General features: G+C 42.8%; 1 protein-coding gene across 1 annotated transcript; it reads left to right on the forward strand.

Annotated features, from left to right (window-relative positions):
- The first annotated feature begins 325 nt into the window (after positions 1-325).
- On the forward strand, positions 326-2,507 carry LOC103259361 (tetratricopeptide repeat protein 30B-like). Its single transcript, XM_008057034.1, is given in 3 exon segments — positions 326-1,147; positions 1,150-1,771; positions 1,774-2,507. Coding segments are annotated over 3 exon segments (1,869 nt in total). The 3' UTR covers positions 2,199-2,507.
- The last annotated feature ends 12,008 nt before the right edge of the window (positions 2,508-14,515 follow it).

Genomic DNA, 14,515 nt, shown 5'->3' on the forward strand with positions numbered 1-14,515 from the left:
CAGGGAGAGCGGTGACCCTGAGTTCCTTACATTGGTGGGTCGGTACCAGGGAGACTACATCTCCCAGCATGCAGCGCGACCAAGTCCCGAACAGTAGCGCGGCAGGAACGGTGCATGCCGGGAGGGAGAGTTTCAATCTCTGAATGGCCTGGAAATTGCCGCTCCCTCTCAAACGGCCGCCACTCAACAGTCTAGAGTCACCGAAGACCACATTGAGGGACTCACGACAATGACCCAATTTTATCCTTAACAGATCCCTTCTGCAGTAATCTCCGTAATCTGCAGTAATCTCCGGCATTCTTCCGCTTCCGGTTGTCTTGTCGCCATGGCAACAGTACCCCCAACAGTCATGGCGGTCCTGGCGGGGCTGAACGGTGCACAGATCCCGGATGGAGAGTTCACCGCGGTCGTGTACCGGCTCATCCCGGATGCCCGCTACGCAGAGGCGGTGCAGCTGCTGGGCGGGGAACTGCAACAGAGCCCGAGGAGCCGCGCCGGCCTGTCGCTGCTGGCCTACTGCTACTACCGCCTGCAGGAGTTCGCGCTGGCGGCCGAGTACTATGAGCAGCTGAGCCAGCTGCACCCGGACGTGGAGCAGTACCGCCTGTACCAGGCCCAGGCCCTGTACAAGGCCTGCCTCTACCCAGAGGCCACCCGGGTCGCCTCCGTTCTGCTGGACAACCCCGCCTACCACAGCCAGGTTCTTCGCCTGCAAGCGGCTATCAAGTACAGCGAGGGCGATCTGCCTGGGGCCAGGAGCCTGGTGGAGCAGCTGCTGAGTGGGGAAGGGGGAGAAGAAAGTGGGGGCGAGGACGAGTCCGATGGCCAGGTCAACCTGGGTTGTTTGCTCTACAAGGAGGGACAGTACGAAGCTGCGTGTTCCAAGTTCTTTGCAGCCCTACAGGCATGGGGCCACGAAGCTGACCTTTCCTACAGCCTGGCCTTGGCCTATTACAGCAACGGGCACTATGCCTCTGCGCTGAAGCATATTGCCGACATTATAGAGCGTGGCATTCACCAGCACCCAGATCTAGGTGTGGGCATGACCACTGAGGGCGTTGATGTTCGCAGCGCTGGTAGCACCTTAGTCCTCCACCAGACTGCTCTGGTAGAAGTCTTCAACCTCAAGACAGCCATAAAATTGGCATTCTGAGAAACTATGAGACAGTTCAGGAAGCCCTCACTGATATGCCACCTAGGGCAGAGGAAGAGTTGGACCCTGTGACCCTGCACAACCAGGCACTAATGAACATGGATGCCAAGCCTACAGAAGGGTTTGAAATGCTTCAGTTTTTGCTCCAACAGAATCCCTTTCCCCCAGAGACTTTTGGCAACCTGTTGCTGCTCTACTGTAAATATGAGTATTTTGACCTGGCAGCAGATGTCCTGGCAGAAAATGCCCATTTAACTTACAAGTTCCTCACCCCCTATCTCTATGATTTCCTGGATGCCATGATCACTTGCCAGACAGCTCCTGAAGAGGCTTTTGTGAAGCTAGATGGGCTAGCAGGAACACTGACTGACCTCCTCTGGAAACTCACCGTACAGGTACAGGAAACAAGACTTCATAGAGATGAAGAAGCTACCAAAAAGGCAGTGAATGAGTATGATGACACCCTTGAAAAGTATATTCCCGTGTTGATGGCCCAGGCAAAAATCTGCTGGAGCCTTGAAAATTTTCCAATGGTGGAAAAGCTCTTCCGTAAATCTGTAGAATTCTGTAATGACCATGATGTGTGGAAGTTGAATGTGGCTCATGTTCTGTTTATGCAGGAAAATACAAAGAAGGCATTGGTTTCTATGAACCCACAGTTAAGAAGCATTATGATGACATCCTGAATGTCAGTGCTATTGTGTTAGCTAACCTCTGTGTGTCGTATATTATGACAAGTCAGAATGAAGAAGCAGAGGAGTTGATGAGGAAGATTGAAAAGGAGGAAGAGCAGCTCTCTTATGAGTACCCTGATAAGAAAATCTACCATCTCTGCATTGTGAATTTGGTGATAGGAACCCTGTATTGTGCCAAAGGAAATTATGACTTTGGTATTTCTCGAGTAATCAAAAGCTTGGAACCTTATAATAAAAAGCTGGGAACTGATACCTGGTATTATGCCAAAAGATGTTTCTTGTCCCTGTTAGAACACACGTCAAAGCACACAATCAAAATACCAATCATGCTTCGTCATAGTGTTATTTGAGAATGTATCCAGTTTCTGGAACACTGTGAACTTCATGGCAGAAACATACCTGCTGTTATTGAACAACTCCTGGAAGAAGTAAGCATGCATACTGGAACAAGTACAATGACATATGAGTCCAGACAGTTAAAAGCTCTCATTTATGAGATTATAGGATGGAATAAATAGTAATGGCTGATAAAGACTTTTATCTAATGGTTTTGTTATGTAAATTTTGCATTATTTTATCTATTTAGCCATTGGCATTTTTATATTTGTTGTATGTTGACCTTTCTACCTTTTAGCATTATAACAAAAATAATCATTTTTAAACTTCTCACAAAGTGAAATATACTGAGAACTTTGACCCTAAAAGGAGTTGTGAAAAATTTAAAACTGATGTTGTGTCTGTTAGAACTTATAATCCCTGTGTTTCCATTCCCTTGTTATCTTTTGTGCTTTGATATTTCTTGAGGGACTCTTGCATAAAGATTACATCATCCGGGGACCAGGCACTAGTAAGACCAGAACTCATTAGTAGTCAGTAGTAGACTTTTCATATTTCAGAAATTGTGTGTTCTCATAACTTAACCTCATACTAATTTGTAATGCATACATTTTATAGAGAGTTTAGGATATTTTGGCAGTGTTTTCCAACATAGATACGTTGCTTTATGTAACCAAAATTCCCTAAGTTACAATTTTTTTTAATGTAGGAAATTCAGTGGAAAATGTTGCTCCATTACAAATTACGGAAACAAATTTCCCTAGTTTCCTTTTGCATTATACTATTATTTATAATAACTTTGTTTTTATTTATCTCTGTGACAAACAGCAGAGGTACCCTAATTACTCGGTACTTTTTTTTAATTAAAAAAAATTTTTTTTTTAGTTGGAGTCTCACTCCATTGCTCAGGCTGGAGTGCAGAGGCACGCTCACAGGTGGGCTCTGGTGATCCTTCCACCTCAGCCTTCCAACAAGCTGGGACTACAGGCATGCACTACCCTGCCTGGCTAATTTTTATTTATTTATTTATTGTAGAGATGAGGTCTCACCAAGTTGCCCAGACTGTTCTTGAACCCGTGAGCTCAGGTAATCCCCAACCTTGGCCTCCCAAAGTGCTGGGATTACAGGCTGGAGCCACCTTGCCTGGCCACAAATTTTTAAAGAGGTAATTGTCTTGCTATGTTGCCCAGGCTGGTCTTGAACTCCTGGGCTCAAGCATTCCTCCTGCCTCATCTTCTGGAGTAGCTGGGACCACTGGTGTGCATCACCATGTGTGGCTAGAATTCAGTTCTTAGTTGCTGACTTTGTGTTTGCAATTTAGGATATGCTGGAGTTGTAGCATGATCCCATGTTGTAGCTTTTTGGGTAAGAAAAATCTTTCACACTCCATGACCCATCTGAACTCCTCTACTACTTCCATCACTGATGAAAAGGCCAAATCTGAAAACTTATCTCACAGATTCATAATGTCACTTTCATGTCCACACTTCCCAGGAGTCTTTTGGAGTTCCCACTAGGAACCCCACTCATTCTGATCAAGGATTTTGTTTTCTGAAACCTACAAGAGCTTTATTATGTTTCCCCAGCCCTTACTCCTTTCTCTCCATAAATCTGTCAACCCCAACTTGCCTGGCTTGGAAAAACCAAAAGTGAGGCCGGGCTCGGTGGCTCAGCCTATATTCCCAGCACTTTGAGAGGCCGAGGTGAGTGGATTGCCAGAGCTCGTGGGTTCGAGACCCATTCAGGCAACTTGGCGAAACCTCGTCTCTACAATAAATAAAAAATCAGCTGGGTGTGGTAGTGCATGCCTATAGTTCCGGCTACTTGGAAGGCTGAGGTGGAAGGATTGCCGGAGCACAGGAGGTTGAGGCTGCGGTGGCTGGGAGTGTGCCACTGCACTCAAGTCTGGGTGACAGAGTGAGACTCCAGCTCAAAAAAGGAAAAAAGAAAAACCAAAAGTTGTAGGCTGAATCAGATGAAGTTGATTTTGAAAGTTTCTGACTCACAAAACTAGCAGTTTCTTATGGCTCAAACTAATAGTGTTCTTCTGAAAGATAGGATACCCCTGACACAATGAGATGACATTTTCTGTAGAAGAACCACTTAGTCACATAAGTACCCAGATGAAATATGCTCAGCATTATTCCTCTGTAACATGACCTCCTGGGTGCTCAAATTCTATTATACCAGAAAATCTGGCTTATTGTGAAGTTCAATGGTTTTGAATTTATGGCATTTTAAATCTTAATTATCTGAGTTGCTATCATTTCCCCCTGATGCTTTTATCCCACATGTAGAGGAACAAGTAATGTTTAATGGCCTCTTCAGGGCATCTCATAGCACATCCAATGTCTGGGAAATGTTCTTTGACAACTCCTGTACTTAAAGTGTTGCAGCAGTAGCTCTGTGCCCCTCTCAATCTTGGTAGCCCCTGAAGATTTGGAAAGTAAATGAACTGAAATCTTGTTTTCAATAGCCACATTAAAATTCTGGGAAACCCCCCCCCCATTCCCTTTAAACCAAACTATTTTATTTCGGTGGTGGGGTGGGGGAGAAGTGCATAAAGCGTAGCTAATGTTAACCATTGAAAAACAAATGTTTTCCAGATTCCTTTTTGCAAATAGCTTGGCCTTTATTCAGCTATAATTTATTTACCCAGGTGCTGTGTGTTGTGGTTTGCATGTATGTGAAATTTAGCCTTTTAGAACATAAAAAGCTTTTCAGAACAGTTTTTAACCCCTTGTTGCAGGGTTGTTGGGATTTCCTGGTTAGTAATGCATCAGATAATCCTGACTGCTGGGTAGTAATTTCCTGGTTAGTAATGCATCTGATAATCCACAGAGTAAGGGAATCAAGGTCAATCATGCCATCTGTCTCCTTTCTTACCCTGGCTCTGCAGAGAGGTGACAGTATCTCCTGAGCCATTCTTATAGAGTCAAAGAGCCAAGGGCTGAGGCCTGGAGGAGCCTGGGGAGAGTTAGGGCATTCCTAACTCCTCTGGCACTTACTTTCCTTACTTTTTTTTTTTTTTTTTTTTTTGAGTTGGAGTCTCACTCTGTCGCCCAGACTGGAGTGCAGTGGCTGCTCCCGGTCACCACAGCCTCGACCTGCTGGGCTCCAGCGATCCTTCTGCCTCAGCTTTCCAAGTAGCCGGAATTACAGGCATGCACTACTATGCCCGGCTGATTTTTTGATTTATTGTAAAGATGAGGTCTCGCTGCCCAGGCGGTCTCGAACCCGCGGGCTCAGGCAATCCACTCACCTCAGCCTCCCAAAGGCACGGGATTTTTTTTCTAGTTGGAGTCCCACTGAGTTGCCCAGGCTGGAGTGTACTTGCATGCCCATGGCCACCCCAGCGTTGACCTGCTGGGCTCGGCAATCCTGTCTCAGCCTTCCAAGTAGGCAGAACTATAGGCATGTGCTACCATGCCCGGCTAATTTTTTCATTTATTGTAGAGACAAGGTCTCACCATGTTGCCCAGGGCTCAACCCGTGGGCTCAGGCAATTCTCTCACTTTGGTCTCCCAAAGTCCTGGGATTACAGGTTGAGCCACTGCACCCAGCTATTTTCCTTACTTTTAGAAAATGTATCTTTTAAACACATGTTCAAAGTCTGTTGCTTTTCTTCTAGGTTCTAAAAAGTAAATGACTTTACAATGACCCCATATTTTGCCATTTAAAATAAAAGCTTCCACCCCAGGAGTTTGGGAAGATGGTGACCAAGCCATTCGGACTATGTGAGTCCTGGTGTGAGTGAGTGTATAGAAAATTTTGTGTACATGCTAGTGAGTAAGTGGCGTGTGGGTGACTGATTGAGTGAGGGCTGGGGAGCTAGCAGCCAGGGCTCTCCTGGTGCAGTGGCTGGTGCCACAGCTGCTGGGTTTGGAACCTAGCGACTCCCAGGACGCAGAAGCCAAGCGCCCCCCCACCCACTTTTTTAATCAACAAAACCCTTCCTGGGGAGAGTCTAAGTGAGGGCCTGTGAGCAAGTGGCCAGGCCCCCGGTGCAACAGCTGGTGCCGCAGCTTCTCTGCTTGGTCCCTGGCTCTTCCCAGGTCGCAGAAGTTGAGTGCCATTTTTAAAATAAAAAAATTTTTTTTGAATTGAAGTCTCACTCTGTCACCCAGACTGGAGTGCAGTGGCACACTCCCAGCCACCACAGCCTTGCCCTGCCAGGCAATCCTTCCATCTCAGCCTTCCAAGTAGCCAGAACTACAGGAGCGCACTACCACACCCGGCTCATTTTTGATTTATTGTAGAGATGAGGTCTCGCCAAGTTGCCCAGGTGGGTCTCGAACCCACAGGCTCAGGCAATCCACTCGCCTCAGCCTCTCAAAGTGCTGGGATTACAGGCTGAGCCACCGAGCCAAACTGTTCTTTTTTTTTAAAGGACAAAAGTTTTCCTGTGAAAAAGTAGTGGGGAGAGACCATCATCCCAGGCTCTGCCTCACCATTGCAGCAGGAGAGACTGCTGTCTCCAGGCTTTGCCTCACCACTTCAGCACCTGGCAGGGCACTGGCAGCAGGGGCTATGGAGGGAGTCCAGAGGCAAAGTTGCAGGGAAGAGGACAAGAGAGGCATCACACCACCATCGTGAAGTTGGGACAGGAAAGTGCTCTGACCTGCTCACCACAGAGCAATAGACCAGATCCCTGTGACTGGTGGATCAACTACTCAGGGATTGTGACCCAGAGGAAATATCCTGAAAGTACAAACTTTGGAGGTGCCCCACCCGCTACCCTGAACCAGCCTCAGAACAAAGGGTGTGGCCAGAAAAGGACAAGGAAGGACTCCAAAGACATCAGTGGTAAGTCTGGGGCTGACCCAAACCCCCTCCTCCTCAGCAATCCTCTGAACATCAGACCCACATAGCTAGGCCACAACTGAGAGGGACAAACCCAGGCAGAGCCTGGACATCAGTTGCAATAGGAGAACTTCATTCCAGGATAGGCCTGGCTGGGTCCCTCCCTGTGAATACATAACTGGGGAAGAGACAATCCTGTATCTCCCCACCAGAAGGTATCTCCCTGACCATGTGAGAGCAGGAGGGGAGGACTACAGCCCCACCCACCTCCACTGCCCCTCCTCCTTCCCTGCTCAGGACACTGAGGAGAGAGTGAAAGAGGTGGCTTTGCAGGAGAGACCTGATTAGAGGAACTATTACAGAGCTTGTCACAAGAGAGCAGGTTTTTTTATTTTAAATTTTTTTAAAATTTTTCAAGAATGTTTTATTTCCTTGAAGCTTTCCATTCAAATTTCACAAAAAAGCAGAGATGGAATCTATGCTGAAATATTCATCAGTTGATATAGAGAAGCGCATCCTCCCATTATCTTCAAACAGACTGGACAGTAAATTACATATCATTGTGGGAAGAAAATGAGACTGCACTGTCTACTCGAATAGAAAAAAAAACAGGTGGAAGACATCAAATTACTACTGCATAACACATATCAACGAAGCTGAATGCATGTTGGTGACCATCTCACACATTACCACATACCAGAAAAATAAGAAAATTTTCATTTTTTGGTCATTAGTTCTTCAATGTCCAAAATTCCATTTAAGACAAATATCATTACAATAAAATAGGTTCCAGTGCTATACTATTTAATATGAAATGACTCCCTTTTCACTATTTCATTAAAAAGTGTGGTCAAGTTGCTGGTGACCCACAAGATGTTTCCCAGTGCAAAAGGATTAACACTTGTTATAGCCATGTTCAGGGACCTTAAGGACTTCAATGTCCTTAAGGCTCGTAACATGGCTTTACTATTGCCAGCTTTTTAAGAGTTTCTGCAGAAACACATTCAGTTTAGCAGACTCATGGCTGGTTTTATTTTAATTTTTTTAAAAATTATTTAAGATTTTTTGCCTGTTTGTTAGTTCATCTATTTTAAAAATATTTTTCCTTTGTGCATGAATGTGTGAGGGTTTGATCTGCATTCCCCCAATTTTTTCTTTTATTTGTTGTTTTCTGTTTATGTGTATATGTGAATGGTTGAGTGTTACTCTTTCAATTTTGTTGTTGGTTTGTTTTTGCTCTTTTTTTTTCCCGGGGTTCTTTTTTTTATGGTATAAGGTGTGTATCAATATATGTGTGAGGGTTCGATCTGAATTCCTTTTTTTTCCCTCCAGTCTTTCTGTTTGTCTTCTCTATTCACTTTGTGCTAGGCATGTGTGTGTGTATTCAGTTTTCTTGTTGTTGTTTTGTTTCACTTTGTTGTTATTCCAGTTTGTTTTGGGGGTGTATGTCTGTGTGTGCATGTGTTCAGTTGTTTTTTGCACTGGTTTCTGTTTTGCATTGTCATATAGAGTGGTGGTGGGGACTGGTTCTCAGGGAACACATACCTCAATCAGTGAACACTGTAATTTACAAGTAGTTTCTGAATCCTAATGCCCTGTCCCCTACCTTATTCAACTTTCAAAAACTACAAGAGATAGCAACGTTTTCCACTCACAGTCCTATTTTGAAATAGAACAAATCCAGAGCCTGGATCCGGGAAGAATAGAGGGCTGAGCAAACATCAGAAGGGGAAACTTCTCCCACTGACACTGAATAACAGAACTAAAGAGAAAACAAGAGATCTGTCACAAGTGAGGAAAAACCAAAGGAAGACCACAGGCAATTTCAAGTGTACCAAAGACAAAACTCCTGAAAAATCAGACCTTGGCACCTAAACAATAGAAGTCACCAATGACTGGTCCCAGAATATGACAGGGATTAGGGAATGGATGGAGAGAGTGAATAAAACTCAAGAAAGACAAGATGCAACACTGAAAGAACTTGTAACAGATTTTGGCAAAAAAGCTTTTTTTGGCAAAAAAGCTTCCATCCCTAAAGCTCTAATGAAAATCTTTGTTCTATGCTCCTAGAACATACATATTAAGTGTTAAAAACACCTTTCTTGAAGAAATGTCCTTTTATTTCTAAAGCTTTACCCATCATAATGCCTGCATAGTCTTATTATAAAGGGATCAAATATCAAATCCAGTATTTCATAATATTAGTCGATCCCTTGGTCTCCTCACATGCCTACACCAAATATGAGCATGTGTTTATACACAGGTAGTTAAATGCATTTTCTCAGATATGAACAAGATCTTCAACTTTCTATGCACAATCATCAGCCACATACTCCTTTGATAAGTGACATGACACCTGCCAAAGGATTTTTATTTCTCATGACATTCCCTGCTTGAATGTGGCCCCAGCTGCAGAAAGAATGTTCACATTAATACAATCTATGAAACTCAGGTGTAGTGGCTAACTCCAATCTATTCATGAGAAGCAGACAACTAGAAACTGGCATGACTGTGGGGATGGAGGTGGGTCATCCAACATGTGTGGGGATGGAGGTGGGTCATCCAACAATGAGACAACTGTAATCATAGGAGTTGACACTCCTATATTGGTGATATAAGTACATAGAGGTCTGGCCTCTCAGGCTTGGAAGAACATTTGAGATGTAATCCATAGAATCATAGTGATAGGTTTGACGTTTGAACCAAGGCTAGAACGATTGTTTATAGAGGACTATGGGATAGGTACCCTAATTTACAATCTTATTAGGAAATGCAAGAAAGGATAAATGGCTTGAAGAGGAAGCTTTAAGGAAGTAACTTGACTACTTTCCCCCTTAACCCTTGCCTAAACTAATTTTCTCACTAGCATCCTGGAGGGTTAGTAGTGTTGGAAGTCTGACTACAGGTAAGCAGTTTGGTTATCTAAACAATTTAACTCTAAAAGGATGATATCACCAAAGAAAGACCTTTCCTTTCAAGTGAATATCAGCATTTTCAATTTTTTTTTTAGGTTCCTTCGTCTTTTCCTTAATGACTATGGGTGACCTGGAAACATCTGAGAGGTTGTACTTTTCTGAGGATATTCTCTGACACAGAGTATCTTCCGGATGTTAGTGTTACTTGCAGCTCATTATGCACCGTTCCCTTTTATTCCTTGTTGAGCTACCTCTGGGACTAAAATGACATCTGGGTTTCCTATAGTTTTCATTTATTGGGCTATGCCCTTAGTGTTAAACAGCACATTTTGTGATAAGGCAGTACCTCTTGGTCTTGGTTGTACAACTAGATAATCATCAGATTCTAAACGTATACTTTCATTCTAGCTATAAGACAGATACAACTTTTTGAGTATCCTAATGTAGCTCAATCCTTCAGCAGCAACCTTCTTAGATTAGATTTTAATGAATTGTTACTTTCCAAAGAACCTAGAGGGTCTCTAGGTTATACTGGAACATTTCTTTAATTTCTTCTTCAGTTATTTCAATCTTCAGTCTCTCTATGGAAGATGTATAACTTATAGAAACAGGTTGTCTTAGATTTTCAAGTGCAGCTCAGAGTACAATATTAAAGTTATAAAAATGCAAATGTGTTAAGTCCATTGGACACTGCACTCCTTTTTATGAGATCATTTTAACCAATAAACTCATTAGTACAGGATATTGTGGGTTAAACATTTACTGAGCAAGACAGCATTTGAGACTAAAAGATTTTCTGGCATTCTATGGTATGTTGTCTTGAAGATACCTTCCACTCTTTGTGTCCTTCTGTAGAGGACAAGAATAATCTACTTTAAAAAGTATAAATTTTATATACATCATATATACATCATTGTCACTCAGCACAAGTTGCTTAGGGCAGTGAAGCAGCCAGGACACAGGTGCTGGAGTTAGTCACTGGCTCCACGGCCCAGCAATGCCACTTCCCAACCACTAACTTGATGGGTGCTTCTTAACCTAAGTAAACCTCAGTTTTTTCACCAGTAAAAAGGGGATTATATCACTTACTTTACAGAGTTGTTGTGATAACAATGCTACCTCTTGCCTTGTGTGAGGCAAAAAAGGGTGAAGTAAAAATTATTAAATCAATAGTCAACTCTAGGGTAGTGTTCAGCAAAAGAACAGACTCGATCAGAATCACTGAGACCAAGTTGTAAGAAACCTCAGAAATTTCCATTTTACAAGTGAAGAAATTAAGCCCAAATAGAAAAAGTGACTTGTAGCTCACAGAGAAACATGAAGCACACCCAAAATGTCCAGAATAGAACTCTATCTGCTGCATTCTTAAATTCAGAATCCTACCTTCTACTAAGTTACTTTACAGTGGCAATTTTTTTTTTTTTTTTTTGAGTTCATTCTGTCACCCAGACTGGAGGCTCCCGGCCACCGCAGCCTCGACCTGCTGGGCTCCAGTGATCCTTCCGCCTCAGCCTTCCGAGTAGCCAGAATGACAGGCATGCGCTACCACGCCCGGCTGATTTTTTGATTTATTGTAGAGATGAGGTCTCACTGCCCAGGTGGGTCTCGAACCCGCGGGCTCAGGCAATCCACTCACCTCAGCCTCCCAAAGGCGCGGGATTATGGGCTGAGCCACTGAGCCCGGCTGAATTTTTTTTTTTTTTTAAGAGCAGCATTTTAGCATCATGAGGCACAGAGGATATGGCAGAACTACGCAGGGGTGGGATTTCAGAGCTTGTCTATCATCCAATTTCTGATGTGAAACCACATCAGAAAATGTAGCAGAAAATGGGCTTATGAATCATTGAAGAGGGCAGCATGCCCCAGAGGCCGAACACAGGCAAAAGCAAATGTGATGGCAGTAAAGCTTCATTTCTTTTTCTAATAGGGTAGCAGTGCCTTTATCAGGATTTCAGTCTGGCAGCAGACAATGTTAAATTAAGTAAACATGATTGCTTGTTTAATGTTTATTTGGCAAAAATGTTGATTCATTGAATAAAAGCTTATTAGTGGACAAAACATAAAACTATGGAATGGGCAATAATTTGTCAAGTGGAAATGTAGTTGCCAGAATCCTGAATGCTCTTTCACAAATGAAATGGCATGATCATGGATCAGGCAGGCCCTTGCTCTGCAGTACAGTTCTCTGTCATTACTTGGATGAAAATTCACACAATATCTGTCTGTTTTACCGATGAATTGAAGCTGGATAGAACAGACAGTATTCCAGACAAGAGTCAAGATCCTAAAATCTTGAAAATCTGTAACTAAATCCAGTAAGACACAAATTTTAGTAAGGATAAATATAAGTAATGAGCTTTAAAAAATCAGTCTCCAGGGAGTTGTGGTCAAAATATCACATTCAGAAAAGACAAGTTTTGTTAAATTCAAACTCATTCTGAGTTGACAGTGACTGACAACCCAGCAGAAATGCCTTTATTAGTGATTAGACTAGAGGAAGTTTTGTTACCACTCTTAAAGATTTGTATTCAGCCTAGACTTAGATACCTCACTTTAAAAACATCAAAAGGGCACACGTGAAGAGGATTAAGATGGTGAAAGTATACAAATGAGAGGAGCAAAGGTTGACTGGAGAAGATCTGGAAAAACATGAGATCTGTCTTTGAATTACTGAAGAGTAGCTCCTCAACAGAGCAGATGGACTATTCTTTTTTTTTTTTTCCTTGAGTTGGAGTCTCACTGTTGCCCAGACTGGAGTGCACTGGCCGCTCCCGGCCACCGCAGCCTCGACCTGCTGGGCTCCGGAGAGCCCTCCGCCTCAGTCTTCCAAGTAGTTGGAACTATAGGCGCGCTACCACGCCCGGCTGATTTTTTGATTTGTTGTAGAGACGAGGTCTTGCCAAGTTGCCCAGGCGGGTCACAAACCCATGGGCTCAGGCAATCCACTCAACCTCAGCCTCCCAAAGTGCAGGATTATAGCCTGAGCCACCGAGCCCGGCTTGGACAATTCTTTATGAAGTAGTATTAATGGACAAAAGTTGTATTAATGTTAAGAGGGACACAGATTTCAGTCTAATAAAACACACACACACAAACCTAATACCGAAGACTGCAGAAGTTGGAAGAGGCTTCCTGGAAAGGTAGTGAATTCCCATTTGGTCACAGCAGTGTTCAGGAAGACTGGTTATCTGTGACCTGGAGAATTGTGAAAGTTAGGTAGCAATTATATGTAGGTATGTAGGGTAGACATAAGTGGATGAATTCCAAGGTTCATTCAGTTTAAATTTATATAAGCCAGGTAGAAAATTGCTTTCTTTAGTAACTAAATAACTAAGTAACTAAATCTTAGGGTGGCTAGCGATTATTGAAATGCATCATGTAAGACAGAATTTAACAGGTCTGATCTTTAGTCATTTCAGAGCCCAGAGAGTCACAACCTTTTTTCCAGTGTGGAAGTCATAGGTAGGAACTTAAATCAGTATCTGTACACAGATCCTTCACTACTACAGAGGCTATTCATGGGTACAAAGTGTATCCTATTTGTTTTCTCTGAGAACAGCATGATGCTGTCAACAAAGGTTAAATGGAATAACAACAATTTCTGTAACAATGTGTGGTTGTGGTATTGTTTTATTTTTTCCCAGCACATCTTAAAAATCACACATGGGCATTTACTTATAGAACAGTACATTCTAGGAAAACCAATAAAAGGAGAATCTGAACATACATTGAAAGCACGGTACACAGACTATGTGTTGAGCCCTTGTGGAAAACAGTATGGCTCAGTCTGAATTGAGAAAACTATGCTGGAATCTCTCAGGAATTTTCCTTCCCACTACATATCCACTTTTAGACTATAAATGTAAAGAGAAGAATTGTTTGTATGCATTAGTTACAGCAGTATAATGGCTTACACACAAGTGCTTACCCACATGTAGTTCCCAGAAGATGACTACAGTACTGGCAGGAATATGTACTGCCTTGGAGGAAGACTCGGGATAAGGTATTATTCAAGTCAAGTTGTATCAGAGCCAAAGTATTTCACAGGCTTAGCAAAAAAGGACAAAAATTAATATAGCCTACATACATTTCTTTAAGATTTATCATTACCCAGGAACAGAAATACTCATTATTCTGAAGGCACCATCACACAAAAAAGGACTGACACACATTAGGAAATAGAAACCACCCTTACAGGCTCTACTCAGGGAGCTGTGTGAGCCAACATCCAAAAGCATGAAATGAGTATCTCAAGGCTCAGTACCACATTCACCAAGCCACCTCTTAGGACTACTAGGTTAGGAAAATAGGAATGAAAATGTGGGAATAAAAAGGACATACAAATTCCAAGACTGATTTGATGTATATAGAGTACAGGTCCACCACACAGTTAGTTAAATATGCTAGAAGAGAAGATCCAAACCAACACAGCAGAAAAGATCATCAGTGTTTCTAAATATAACTACTTCATTCCTGACATGTTCTTGAAGAGGAATAGCCTTAAGCCACTGCATGACCTCTGTCTTTAAAGACTTATCCTCTGCCACTTATTTAAAATAATGGCTATTTCATGAAAAAAAAAATTCCAGCAAGGCACTGTGAGCTTTGGGGGA

The sequence above is a fragment of the Carlito syrichta genome, unplaced genomic scaffold (assembly GCF_000164805.1).
Source record: "Carlito syrichta isolate Samal-C Ts95f unplaced genomic scaffold, Tarsius_syrichta-2.0.1 Scaffold302617, whole genome shotgun sequence".
Lineage (NCBI taxonomy): Eukaryota > Metazoa > Chordata > Mammalia > Primates > Tarsiidae > Carlito > Carlito syrichta.